Source organism: Lottia gigantea, assembly GCF_000327385.1.
Source record: "Lottia gigantea unplaced genomic scaffold LOTGIsca_38, whole genome shotgun sequence".
In the NCBI taxonomy this organism is placed as follows: Eukaryota; Metazoa; Mollusca; class Gastropoda; family Lottiidae; genus Lottia; species Lottia gigantea.
Window position 1 is genome coordinate 928,552 of NW_008709295.1, and position 13,670 is coordinate 942,221.

The 13,670-nt window shown below is 34.2% G+C and overlaps 1 protein-coding gene across 1 annotated transcript; it reads left to right on the top strand.

Annotated features, from left to right (window-relative positions):
- Positions 1–2,266: 2,266 nt before the first annotated feature.
- Positions 2,267–2,697, top strand: LOTGIDRAFT_163145 (hypothetical protein; the record flags this gene model as incomplete). The annotated part of the gene is made up of 2 exons (XM_009059208.1): positions 2,267–2,466; positions 2,496–2,697. 2 exons carry the CDS (start codon positions 2,267–2,269, stop codon positions 2,695–2,697), a joined length of 402 nt encoding a protein of 133 aa, XP_009057456.1.
- Positions 2,698–13,670: the final 10,973 nt, after the last annotated feature.

Here is a 13,670-nt window from a genome sequence, read left to right on the forward strand (position 1 = left end):
AGCTCATGTAATGTTGATTGTATATTATCACCCATGTACATTAGTTGGTTCCTCCATTATTGCTCATAAGCACTTCCAGAGACGTATTTCTTGATAGATTTTGATGATATGGGGAAGTTGTTTCTAATCATCCAAAGAAAAAAAATATTGAAAAGTGGTGTTCAATTTTTAGCTGTAAGGATTATCATGTAGGTGAAAAACTCTATCAAAATTCTATGGCACTTGTCCATAGAAACATGTTTGATTTTTAAGTTACCTTCAGAAGGAACAATCCCAGAATTTTTTTTTTGAAATTGTTTATATTATGAAAATGAAAAAATAACAAAAAAAAAAACATGACACTCGGTTCTACACAATAGAAACATGTTTTATCACAAGAATTGTGACACATAATGCTGGTGATGGTTGAAAATGTCTTAATTAAAACAAGCTGCCAGTGAGTGTACATTACCTTTCTTAGCAAGCAAGTTGATTGACAAAAAAAAAATGAAAATTTTTATGACAATAATTTAATGAATTTTCTTTGTTAACAGACATTTAACTCATCATGTAAGCATCATAGAGGCAAGAGTAGTCAATTGTAGATAATATTGCAACTAGCATTCCTAAAATATTGTATTGCCTTGGATTAAATAAAAAAATTACAGGGGTTACATGTCTATTTTACTTCATGGATAAATTATACTTACTTTTGCGTTGTATGACTCTATGTGTGCAGACTTAAAAGATTTAGACTGTAATCTGCTTGTATTAAAAAACATCTCATGGGTGAGAACAGAACTCCAATATACTCAATTACTCATTGTACTAACAATGAATTGTAAACAGTTGTTCATGTAATACATGTATATGCATATTAATATGAATATAATTGTTGAAAATTGTTGTAAATGATGAAAACCATCTGTATAAAGAAAGTTTTTGTTTATTCTATATATGTATATTGTTAATTATTGTATAAATTTTTTTATTATAAAGGTATTTTAATTAGAATCACTAATTATATTATGTATCACCTTTATTTTAGAACATACTGGTATTTCATGAAATATGTACATAAGACCAAATAGCACAAAATGAAACTGTTCTTCTGTTTTGGTTTTTCTTTTTAGTGTACACTTGCATAGTAAAAAGACATAATCGCTGTAATAGTTTTTGTAACCAAGTACTACTTTAAGAGGTCCAATATTAAAATGAAAACGTACATTGTTTTTGCCCCTGTGTTTCTGTGTGCATTTGCTCAAGAACCAATGTTGTATAGTATAGTTTTGATCAGATTGTAGACGAGAAACTTATGACCACAATCCAGAGAGAGGAAATAAGGATGAGTGAGTGAAGAAAGGAAGAGTTCATTCAGTTAATATTGAAATCTGGACTAAAAGGGTGTGTGACTAGTGTGTTAGTGAAACATAATTATAGCTGGCTAAATTCACAATTGAAATATTGACTTTATTATATATTCCCCCCTTTTACTATTGAATACACTAAGTATTAAATACTTCAGTACAATAATTACTTGCACAGGATGGGTAACATCTCTAACCACTCGCAATCTGCTGGTCGATTGCCCAAAGTGGGTCTTCCTTTGATCGAAAAATTAGTTAGTTAATGAGACACGACATACTCACCACTTTAAACCCATTCTGGAGGCTGTATTGAACGAGTGGTCGTTCTTCAGATTCAGCTGGTGGTCCCTGTTGGCTTGGTTGTTTTTCTGGCGCAGTGATCTTTGTTGGCAGCTCTGGAACAGTACCCATTGGAAGTAAATGATTTCTGTGTAAAGTTCTTTTCTTACCTGTTCCATCAGCGAGAATCACCTCATACATAGCTATGTATGTATGGTTGACATAAAATCCTGAACTGCTCCCCACCCCCACTTGTCGGAAATCTTATGCCATCTTTGAAATGCCAGTATAATAACCTTCTTGCCTCTTCAGAGCCTATATAGGCTCTGGCCTCTTTGGAGGCAACTTTTTCCGATGCGGCTGAATATGCATATACAAGTTTCTTCCGTTGTTGGTCTTCTTATTACTTGTATCTTCATTATCATTTATCAAACCAAGTTCTACATCTATAACTAGGGTAGGTTTTCTCCCGAACATCAGTTCGAAAGGCGAGTAGTTGGTCGTTGAATGTTTGTTGCATGAACCAATAGTCCAATGTAAGTAACGGAAGGGGTATGCCTGTGCAAAAGGAGTGAAAAGATCGATCACAACAAAAACATTGCTGTATCCGCCTAGAGACACTCTTCAATAAAGAAGAGTCCATGCACACTAACTTGGACGTACTAGCCCTCAAGGAGGAGGATGTTACTAAATTCCTTGTTTGTGGAACCCATTTAGGGGCTACTAATTGTAATCATCAAATGAAACAATATGTTTTCAAAAAAAACCTGATGGTATTCATATCATCAACTTATGAAAAACTTGGGAAAAACTTTTACTTGCTGCCAGAATTATCGCCGCTGTAGAAAATCCAGCTGTCCTCTCTGCTAGACCTTGTGGTCAGAGAGCTATCTTGAAATTTGCTACCTATATTGGTGCTACCTCAATTGCTGGCCGTTTTGTTCCTGGTACATTCACTAACCAGATTCAGGCTGCCTACAGAGAACCAAGATTGATTGTAGCTACTGACCCAAGAACTGATCATCAGCCCATTACTGAAGCTTCTTACATTAATGCTCCTATTATATCATAGATTCACAGATCAGATGAATACCGATGAACATCATTTTGTTTACCCTTTAGGCTGAGTGCACATAGAAGTATTCGATATACGTTACTCGCTATACGGACACGGCGAATCACATAGGGCAGCACGTGCGACCTACTCGGTTCTTTCTCTCCGTGACGATCTAATGGACACGTCAGGCGAAGAAGATTTGGCTCTTATCCTACTAGCCGTGGCTGTATACACTACTTGAAAATCGAACAGGCACGATTCTCACTATACTACACTACTTCAACTCTTACGCTCATCACTATTTATTGGCCGGGGCCACTTTTCAACTTTCTCAGTTTTAGATTTTGGTTTGTGGCTTTGTCGAATAATACCTCCATCAATTAAATTCTGAAGATGTTGTTTCACCTTATACAAACCTGAAATTCGGTGATGAGGTTGCTATTGTTATTGAGTCTGTCAATTTCATCTCATGGCTTACGAAATCAATGCATGTATTTTCGTTCTCATGCTGTGAAAATACAAAGGACCAGTTCTGAATAAAGTCTTCCATCTTCTGTAGTTGGTTTGGTTCCAGTGCGGTGTTGCTAAAATCGATCACATCCATGAAGTTTTTTTTTTATCGTCGACTGGCAATCAGATGTTGGCGTTAGATTAATACTGATGGACTTTCTGTATGACAATAACTTTGGCAATTACGCCAATCAGTTGAAAACTACAGACCAGTTAGTCTGACATTTTTCAAGCAAAGTACTGGAATCACTTGTTCGAAAGGACTATCATAGCTAACTCATACTTGAAGAAGAATGATATTCTCTCAGGGCATCAATACATTCCTGAAAATGAAACTACGAAATTCCGTCAAGCTAGGGAAGCTGATTGGATTGAGACGCTAAATACAGCGAGACCGATAGAATTGAATATTCATCATAAAAACCACTAGTAATCGCACAAGTAAGATCATCGTGTCCAAACCTTCCTCATTGGTCTATTAATCGTTTTTGAATTGACTAATTGAATGACAGCATATTCATCGACAACTCTTTATGATATTTCGCTTTTGTTTGTATAACTTGATCAGGTAACCTCTGGTAGAAGAGTTTTTTGTTACTTGAAATAATGATTGGTAAGTTATCCAGTTGGTGTAAAATTTTATGAATTCAAAAGTTGGTAATTCAAGAATTCTATAGACTTGACTCATATATGTTTCATTTTTGAAGCCTGAATGAGTTTTGTTGCTATCATTTGTATATTTTCGATTCTTTGGATAATATGTTTCTTTAAGAAGGGGTACCAAACCCATATGTCATGATCTCACCTTTAACTAACAACATGTCTTTGTCCAGATATTCGAAAGTTTGATTATTGCAAGAGTTTTGTTATGTATATTGAATTTTAAATCTGATTGGAAGGTAAAATCTGTGTAACACCTTGGACTTACTTGCGTATGATTTCAGGATCCATTGTTTGCACTATTCCCCAAGAGTCTAAATCACGTTTTCCACTATGTTGTTTAGTTTGGTGTGATCCGCAAATTTATTGACGTTATTGATTGGTCTTATCTTGAAGTGTTTATAAAGATAAGAAACAATATTGGACCCAATACAATACCTCGGGGTACTCCATAGACAACTTCTTAGTAATCAGATTTAGTGTTCCCCATACTTCACACATTGTTTCCTTTCATGTAGAAAGTCCATAATCGATCCAAAAGCGTTTTCTTGTATACCTATGTCTTTTCAACAAGGCTTTGGTGTGGAACAATATCAAACGCTTTGCTAAAATCCAAATGAATCGGGTCTACTACTAATGCTTTCAACCATTGCTCTAAAACTACCAGTAGTTATAATGCACATGATATCCCAGCTCGGAATCCCTATTCAAGTAATTCCAGTACTTTGCTTGAAAAATGTCAGACTAACTGGTCTGCAGTTTTCAACTGATTGGTGTAATTACCAAAGTCATTGTCAAAATCGTTTCTGAATTTACCGCAAGACTGCAATTTTTCCCCCAGAAAAGGTAAATCTTTCATAAAGGAATAGTGTCAATTCCACTAGAACTAGGTGCCAAACTAATCCTGGTCGCAAAAATAGGCATCATCATGAAAATTAATATTGACAGAATTGACCATGTCTCGACTGAATTGGCCACAAAAGGGCACAACGACCGGTAGCTTACCATTGAAGTTCAATAAAAATAATAAAACTAGAGCCACTCGTGGCACAGAGTGGGACTTTGCAAATGTAGCAAATTGCAAAAGACCCCGAAAAAATCATCCTTCCACGATAATTATATCAAGCGCAAGAACAGTCTAAAGTTGAGAAATTTTCATTTTTTAGAAGATTCTAATACCGGAAGTAGACGTCAGACCTCACAAATGAAAGTATCAGCAGATAGCCAAGGTCAATGACCTTTGATCTTGTAAAAGAGAAAGTCTAAAAAGGTCAAGATCAAGAGATATACGTCATCAAAATTTCTAATTGCACACGACTATAAAACCGGAAGTTGACATAGGACAGCAAATATAAAAGTACAAATGGATAGCCAATGCCAATGACGTTTGTGCCTACAAAAGGTCAAGGTCAACAAAGGTCAAGGTCAAAAATTGAAAATTTTCAATTTCCAAAACCTGTTCCCTTTTTTGAACTAAGAAGCGGAAACAACCGAAATTCTAAGACAAAGTGGCTCACAATATAAGGTAATTGTATGCAAAGTTCCATTTTGAACAAATGTATACTTTGCGAGTTATGCCCCTGGCCAAAAATGTCAATAATGAGTAATTAAACCCGGAAGTGCCACGCCCAACTCAATTTTTTTTGAATAAGTTAATCAATATTCAAAATGTTACGTTATGTTCCAAATGTCAAGTTCCTACATAATAGAGGTCAAAAGATATAGGTCAACAAAAGTCAACAAAGGTCAAAATCGAAAAATGAAAATATCCAAATGTTAAAACCCGTTCCTTTTTTGAAACTATAAAGCTGAAACAACTGAGCTGTTAATAAATACTGGCCAAAATGATGAGGTAATTGTGTGCAAAGTCTCTTTTTGAACAAACGCATCCTATGCGAGTTATGCCCCAGCCCCAAAATGTAAACAATTAGTAATTCAACCCGGATGTGCCACGCCCACCCCAATTTTTTTGTCATAGGTGAATTCATATTTAAAGTGTCTAGTTATATTCCAAATATCAAGGTTCTACATCAAATAGATCATAACATATACATACACTAAGCTCAAAAAGTCGCAAATATTGTAAAAAAAAAACAACTCAAATTTGAAAAAATCACGAATTTCAATTTTGCTTTAAAAAAACGATTGTTATATATCTATGTAAAGTACACGAGAAGCACATTAGGAAACCGAAAAAATTTACTCTCTAGGTTAATTAGGTCACTTGTTAGAGCAGTCCAAAGTTGCGAATTTGGCTTTTTACGGATAGCTATAAAACCGGAAGTACATGTCTGGGGTCAAAGGTCAAAGTATCAAATGATAGCCAATATCAATGACCTTTGACTCTAAAAGGTCAAGGTCATCAAAGGTCAAGGTCACGAGATACAAGCCTTCAAAAATTGAAAAAAATTCGACTGGAAGTTGCAAAAAAGCAAAAAGTCAAATTCAAAAATCCATTTCCAACATTGCCATCGACTAAAGTATACACCAACATAAAAATTTGACCAATCCCATTCTCCCCCGAAGCCCCATTTTGAGTTTTATGAAAAAGTATCAAATCAAGATGGCGGCCGAAGTATTTTTTTCGGACTAAATTTTATTTTAAAATCGGCCATAGAATTAAGATTAATAACTATACACATAATTTCGTTGAAATATTTCAATCACACTGGGAGTTATTCAACCGGAAGTGAAAATCGATTTTCCACTTTAACCGGAAGTGACCCAAAAATTTTGAATACGTCAAATGGTTTACATTAGTGACATGCATCTTTTATCAAAATTTCAGATTAATCCGAAAAAAAATGAAAAATGGTCCAAAAATTTCGAAAATCGGCCAAAAAATGTCTGCGACAAATTTTCGAATTTTGAAATTTTGAAACTGCTATTCTTTCAGATTTTAACAGTAGATTCCAAAAATGCAAACCCAAAGAAAATCGACCGAAAAATACGACTTCTAGAGCTGATTATCTATTCTTGCACATATTGAACTGTGGCACTTCCGGTTTTGCAAAAAAGATCCAAAATATATTTATGCACATCGTCGCCTATATCTAAGGTTCGTGAATGTTGAATGGTTGCTGCAACTATTGTAGTCTAAGCTCAGGAAGGTGTGTAAAAATCGAAAAAAAAAAAAAAAAAAAAAAAAAAAAAAAAAGAATTGACATTTCGATAACAAAATATGATAATAATAGTTCACTTATATGGCGCAAATTACTTTTCAGTTCCTATTGCCCCTTCAATCAATATATTTCTGTGAATGAAATAGTACCCAAGAATCATTAAACAAGAAAGTTTTTAGGTTTCTCTTGAAGATGTCGATAGATTTTGAAATCGCAGTTCTGATGATAAATTGTTCCATAAATCGGGTGCAGAGTAAGAGAAAGCTCGTTTGGTCATTTCGAGGTTAACTGATGGCACACTTAATAAACATTGACTCGAAGATCTTAATGTTCTTGTTGGATTTTAAAATTCAATCAGTTGTTGAATGTATGTTGGAGATTTTTTGTTTATGGCTTTGTAGGTTTATAAAAGTATTTTAAATTCAATTCCTATTTTAACTGGTAACCAATGGAGAGAATTCAAGATTGGGGAGATATATTCAAATTTCCTGGTGTTGGTTAAAAATCGAACCGCTGAATTTTGGATATGTTGTAATTAATCTATTTGGTATTCTGGAAGTCAGTGAAAGAGGGCATTGTGATAGTCCAATTTAGTTGTGATGAAGGCATGGATTAGATTTTCTTTGACGTTGAAGTAAGAAGTAAGTAATTTCCAAATCTTTGATATTTGTTTTAGATTTTCGGGAGTTAGGAGGCCTATAAATTATGACAATACGGACAGTTCCATTTTTAGATTTTAGAGTGATCTCAATGTTTTCAAAAGTTCACTACTCCAATTGTTAAATGACTTCAGGGTTTCAGAGGTATATTGTTTAAACACTGAACTCATATCAATTAATGAGTAGTTAATCACTGTTGAATTATAAATATAAACAAAGAAATCCAAAAAATACCAATAATTGCACATATCTGCTGAAAATTCCTGATTTTCCTCATGATTCAAGTTCTGTGTATCTTTGCACACATCTATGCAAAACTTTATTCATATCAGAAGTAAAATCCATTCACAATTTGGAATTAATCGATAGAGATCTCCAGTGCAGTTACCAAGCGCAAGGGAGACAATCATTATAATTATATTGATATTTCTATTTAATACATATTTACATATAATACATATGACTTAAATATTCACTGGGTTTGTACAAATTAAAATATTTCTTAAAAATGCTATGTTGTTTCATCATCAGATTTCATTACATCTCGAGAAGCCTTTAACATTGCTCTGACTTTATTAAGAAGATTCTGAAATGAAAAGGTTTATAAGATTTGTTCAGATTGAATTACTTGGTCAATTACATATATCTCAAAAGGCAAAAGAAAAAATACATATTTCATCAATATAGTCCCCGAAGTCCTCACAAACAGTCGAAATAGTCAGTCGTGTTACCAATAGTCGAACCCTTATTCAAGTAATTTTATAATTAAACATGGTGCTCACTACTTAAAATTTTTGTTTAATCTTTCTTTCTGGTAAGTCATGTCTAAGGGTCCTCAAATAAATCAACAATCAAGCTTTTATCATGTATGGAATATGTAGTATTAGATTATTAGTGCCATTTTGCATCAAAAATTAAATGGATATCTTTAAAAGTTCAGAACAGTTAGCTGAATACATTCCAGGATGTTCTGCATAATAAATGTAATATATATAATATTATAATATAGTTAATAACTGAATAGCACATTTATTTGCTTAGTTGAAAAAATAAGTCACATTTTTTTCAACTAGTCTAAATTGTTATTTTTCAACCAGCTGCAAAAGTCAGTCACAATCTACTAGAGTCATTTCATTTATGACTGACTTCGGGGTCTACATCCATACCAGCAAGATAAGATATGCCCAGTGGAAGCTTTGATTTTAAATAAAAATATTTGGCAGTACAGTAACAATCACCAGTATGAAATATTCAACCTTCAGTCATACACATCTTTTGAATTTTTTGGTGGTGATACTGAATAATATTTGTCAAAATATCTGGCAAAATCGGGCTTTCTAGAATGTTTACAGGCTAAAACTTGAACGACTTTACTTCAAATGATTAAACATATCTGCTCACTTCACAGACAGCAATTTCAAGGGAAAGCATAACAAGGGCGTATAAATACTGTAGTCTCTATTGTATTCATAAATAAATTTTGATACCTTTTTTGTAATTAGTCAAGGGCAATAGCTAAAAAACGTCCATCGAAAGATCGTCAAATTCGAACTTGTCCAATCTATTGCGTTCAAAAGCCAATTGCGGATGGACCGACGGACAAGGGCAACCACAATATACGACCACATTATAATGTGGGTGTATAAAAACATTAAAGGAACGCTGCTTTCGTTTTGTTTACGTTCCCAAACCAAGCATCATAATGAGTGATTTGTTTTGATTAGCTGAAATTTTACTACCAGACAGCAGGACCAATTCCGAATAAACAATATTTAGCTATAAATACATAATTATTCACACCTGTATAACCATGGGTTTCGATGAATTATTAACAAGTTTAATCAAAGTCGGTTGAAAACTCTTGTTTCTATTAAATAGCAAATTTACTTTTGATTTTCATTTCATCTAAATTTCAAGGAAATTTTGCTTACAAGCTGAATTTGACTAAATTTCACTAAATCACCGGCAATAACTCCACAGTAGGTCATTGACATACCTTTGACTGCGAACTTGTCCAGATTTGATAATTCTTCATTTCTATAACAAAATTTCATGCTTTGCAAAAAATGTTTGGCCTTGTCTGCAATTTTATGCATTTCAAGTGAAAAGCTAATTTTTTTCAAATCAAAATCAAAATTTTGAGCAGAAATAATGGAAATAAAATTCTATTGCAATTAACAATTGTGGAATCCATTTTTTGGAGTGGTGGAAAACTCAAATTTCAATGAGATTCAGAAAAAAAAATGTTTTACGTTTCTTCGAACTTTAATTTTGTCAACTTCTATTACCAAAAAATAAATTTCATCAAATAGTTTTGTCTCAAAAGTCGACCTGAACTAAACACATAGACATACATGGTTTCAGAAAAATCTAAAGACTGAAGACTCTCAACAGCAATTAACGTAGGATAGACAAGGTATTGCACATATAAATAATAATAATAAAGGCATATAAAAAGGAACTTACATGTGGTGGAAATAAATTACTGGATTCTAAATCGATAGCTTCTAATGAATCTTCATTTGATGGTGGTATACTAACAAAAAACAAAAGAACATTATTAATGAAATGATTTTTAACATGGTGGTTTAAAATAACTGGTACAGTGAAACCTTTCTAAACGAACAGGCTGTCGGACCACCGTGAAATGCCGATTTCGATGGGTTGCTGGTTTACCCATATGAGTGTTCTTAATGACTTAATCCATTATCTGAATCAACACCTGTTCCCAAAACGTTGTAGACCATATTTCTTCCCCAAATCACCTTAAGAGAAATTTTGTGCAATTTAAGGTGCTGGTTTAAGGAGACTGATTAACTATAGATTTACTACTTTGGGACTTGATTTCGATGCCGGATTGCGGTTTAGAGGGGTTCCGGTTTAGAGGGGTTTATTTCCTATATATTATATAGTGATTCTGCCGGGACTTTTCAAATGTACAGGTTTACAGAGGAATCTAGATTATAGGATGCATTTTAGAGGGGTGCTGGTTTAGAGGGGTTTATCTCCTATATATTATATAGTGATTCTGCCAGGACTTTTCAAATGTACAGGTTTACAGAGGAATCTAGATTATAGGATGCATTTTAGAGGGGTGCTGGTTTAGAGGGGTTTATCTCCTATATATTATAAAGTGATTCTGCCGGGACTTTTCAAATGTACAGGTTTACAGAGGAATCTAGATTATAAGATGCAGTTTATAAAGATGCCGGTTTAGAGGGGTTTATCTCCTATATATTATATAGTGATTCTGCCGGGACTTTTTAAATGTACCGGTTTACAGAGAAATCTGGATTATAGGATGCGGTTTAACAGGGTTTCATTGTATTTGTGTCAAATATTTATTTAATTATAATATTTTCACTTTTCTTTTGTCAGTATTTTTCAGTAGTTGATACAGCACCTGATATAGCCTAGTTTTCTAAGAACTGAGCTCTCTTTTTATGCAAGCCCCTCAAGTCCGCATCTATGACAGGGAGAAATTTCATACAATGGTAACATTAGTTACAAATAAATATCTAGGCATATAACACTATCGACTAAATAAAATTATTGTTGTTTTTCAATGCAACATCCGTAATACATTGAGTTCTCAAACAAATAATATTTAGCGCATTCGTCTTGAGACTCGCGTCCGACCCGAGGTTGCAAACATACAGTGGTAACATTAGTTACAAATAAATATCTAGGCATATAACACTATCGACTAAATAAAATTATTGTTGTTTATCAATGCAACATCCGTAATACATTGAGTTCTCAACCAAAAACATTATTTGAATCGGTAAAAGAACGGGCTCGGGTCAGGCGCATGTAAGCTCGGGTGAGTAAACGAATGTGCAACTTATATGGGAGATAACTAACTTTTAGCATATTCGATTTACCAGATTCAATCGACTTGGTTACTTGCTTTGTTACGACAGAAATTTTGTTTGTTGGTTTAAATTTGATATTTTAAAAGCAGATAAATTTATGAATTTCTAAAGCATTAAAATTAAAATAGCCAGATTAAATCAATTTCAAATATGTTATGCAGCCGGTCAAGCATTCGGCAATTTCTTTGATCTCCATCTCCGTCAGTCATTGTGTAACATTTGGCACCCGACCACCGTTTGTCGCAATGCCGTGTGATATTGTGATTATAATATTGCTATTAGTATTTAAAAGACATGAATATAGTCCATGCTTTAGAATCTTTGAGGGGAAATTGATTATAAAGATAGCTTGCCAGGCAAGGTAATATATGCCCACTGGCAGCTTTGATTTTGAATAAAAATATTTAGCAGTACAGTAACAATCACCAGTATGAAATATTCAACCTTCAGTCATACAATTCTTTTGAACTCTTTAGGGCGATACTGAATAATATTGAGTATGAGTTATTGCCCTTGTTCTTGAAAACGTGTTTAATTTTTAGCTCGTGAACACTCTAGAAGGCAAATATTCAATCTTCAGTGTGGAACTGAATATTAAAACCAAGTATTGTCAAAATCAAGCAACAATCATGCCTTTTAGTGTTTTAGAGCTAAAGTTGAAAGTGTTTTCAAGAACAAGGGCAATAACCCTTACTAAATATTTTTCGATTCTTCTGATTTTCAATAGGGTTCATCCTTGGGTGGTTACGAACATTCACACCAAGTTTCATCAAAATCCGTCAAGAATTGTGCCTTCTAGTGTGATTACGGCCTAAAAATTGAACTCGTTTTAAAGAACAAGGGCAATAACTCATACTAAATATTTTTCGATTTTTCTGATTTTCAATAGGGTTTATCCTTGGTTGATAACAAACACTCATGCCAAGTTTCGTCAAATCCAACATTCGACGGATGGACGGACGTGGGTGACGGCCATATACGCCCCCCATTTCATGTGGGCGTATAAAAATGATGACATGACTATTTTGTTCAATGGGACTAGATTTAGGGTGGGCGATTTGACTTGTTAATCCAAGTGAGAGGTAATAACATGGTAGGTAGCGCTGTCGCTGATTCTATTTTGCCGTTTGGACTATAACAACTTAGAGGTCTAATCATTATATTTTTATGGTCGAACCAACACGAAAAAAAAAAAAACGATCATATGAAATTTTTCTGTCGACAGATTTTGATACGAAAAATGACGAGTGGCGATTTTTTTTTTTTGCATTATTTACGTGCGGCGAATCCATCGACCAATCAATCCATTTGGTGTGGCCTTAGTGAACAGGTAAACCACTGTCCATCATGGACAAGTATGAACACATCAGAGATCAATAGGAAGAAAATTTTGAGTACCACTTTTTAAAAATCTATGATTTTCCAATAAATATTGATTAACAAGTTGCAGAATTTTGGTAAGTAATTAAATAAAGTTTTTCTCATATGACTTGTCAATCACTTTCAATAGAGGAATTTGAATTGCAACTTCACAATTATATTCCACTATAGCCCTACGGGCATCTCGGATTTACGAATGCATTATTCTTGTTACGTCACTAGAATATGCACGCCAATCAACATTCAAAGAAAGAAAAATTCACATGCTTGTCTGTGTATACAAGCAGTCATGTGACTAGATATGGGTACTATATAAACCATAGCTTACTGTGATCAACAAGAAATACCATGATCAGAACGAGTTTGGAAGAATGAAGGAGACCGAGTAACTCACGCCACACCATCCAGGGCCGAGTTTCACCGCCATGTCATTCGACCCGACCAGATCTAACGAAGAATCAACAACCAAACCAACAACACCGAATCATCCAATTTGATCCAATCCAACTACCAACTACTACGACTACCAACAACTACCTAGTTTGCGATATCAGCATCCGCTGGAAGCGAACGTTAACTTGTCATCTACCAACCAACCAACCGTGATCAATGTCTTTTTTCTTGTTGAAAGCTAGACCTTGCACGTCGTAAGTAATTTGTTTACTCTGCTTTTTGTCGTTGACATTAGCGTCCTCTACTTTTACTTTAGTGAAAGCCGCTGGCTTTCATTGTGTTTTAGTTCCGATTCGATCCGTTGGGTCTTATCTATTTTATCAAACACG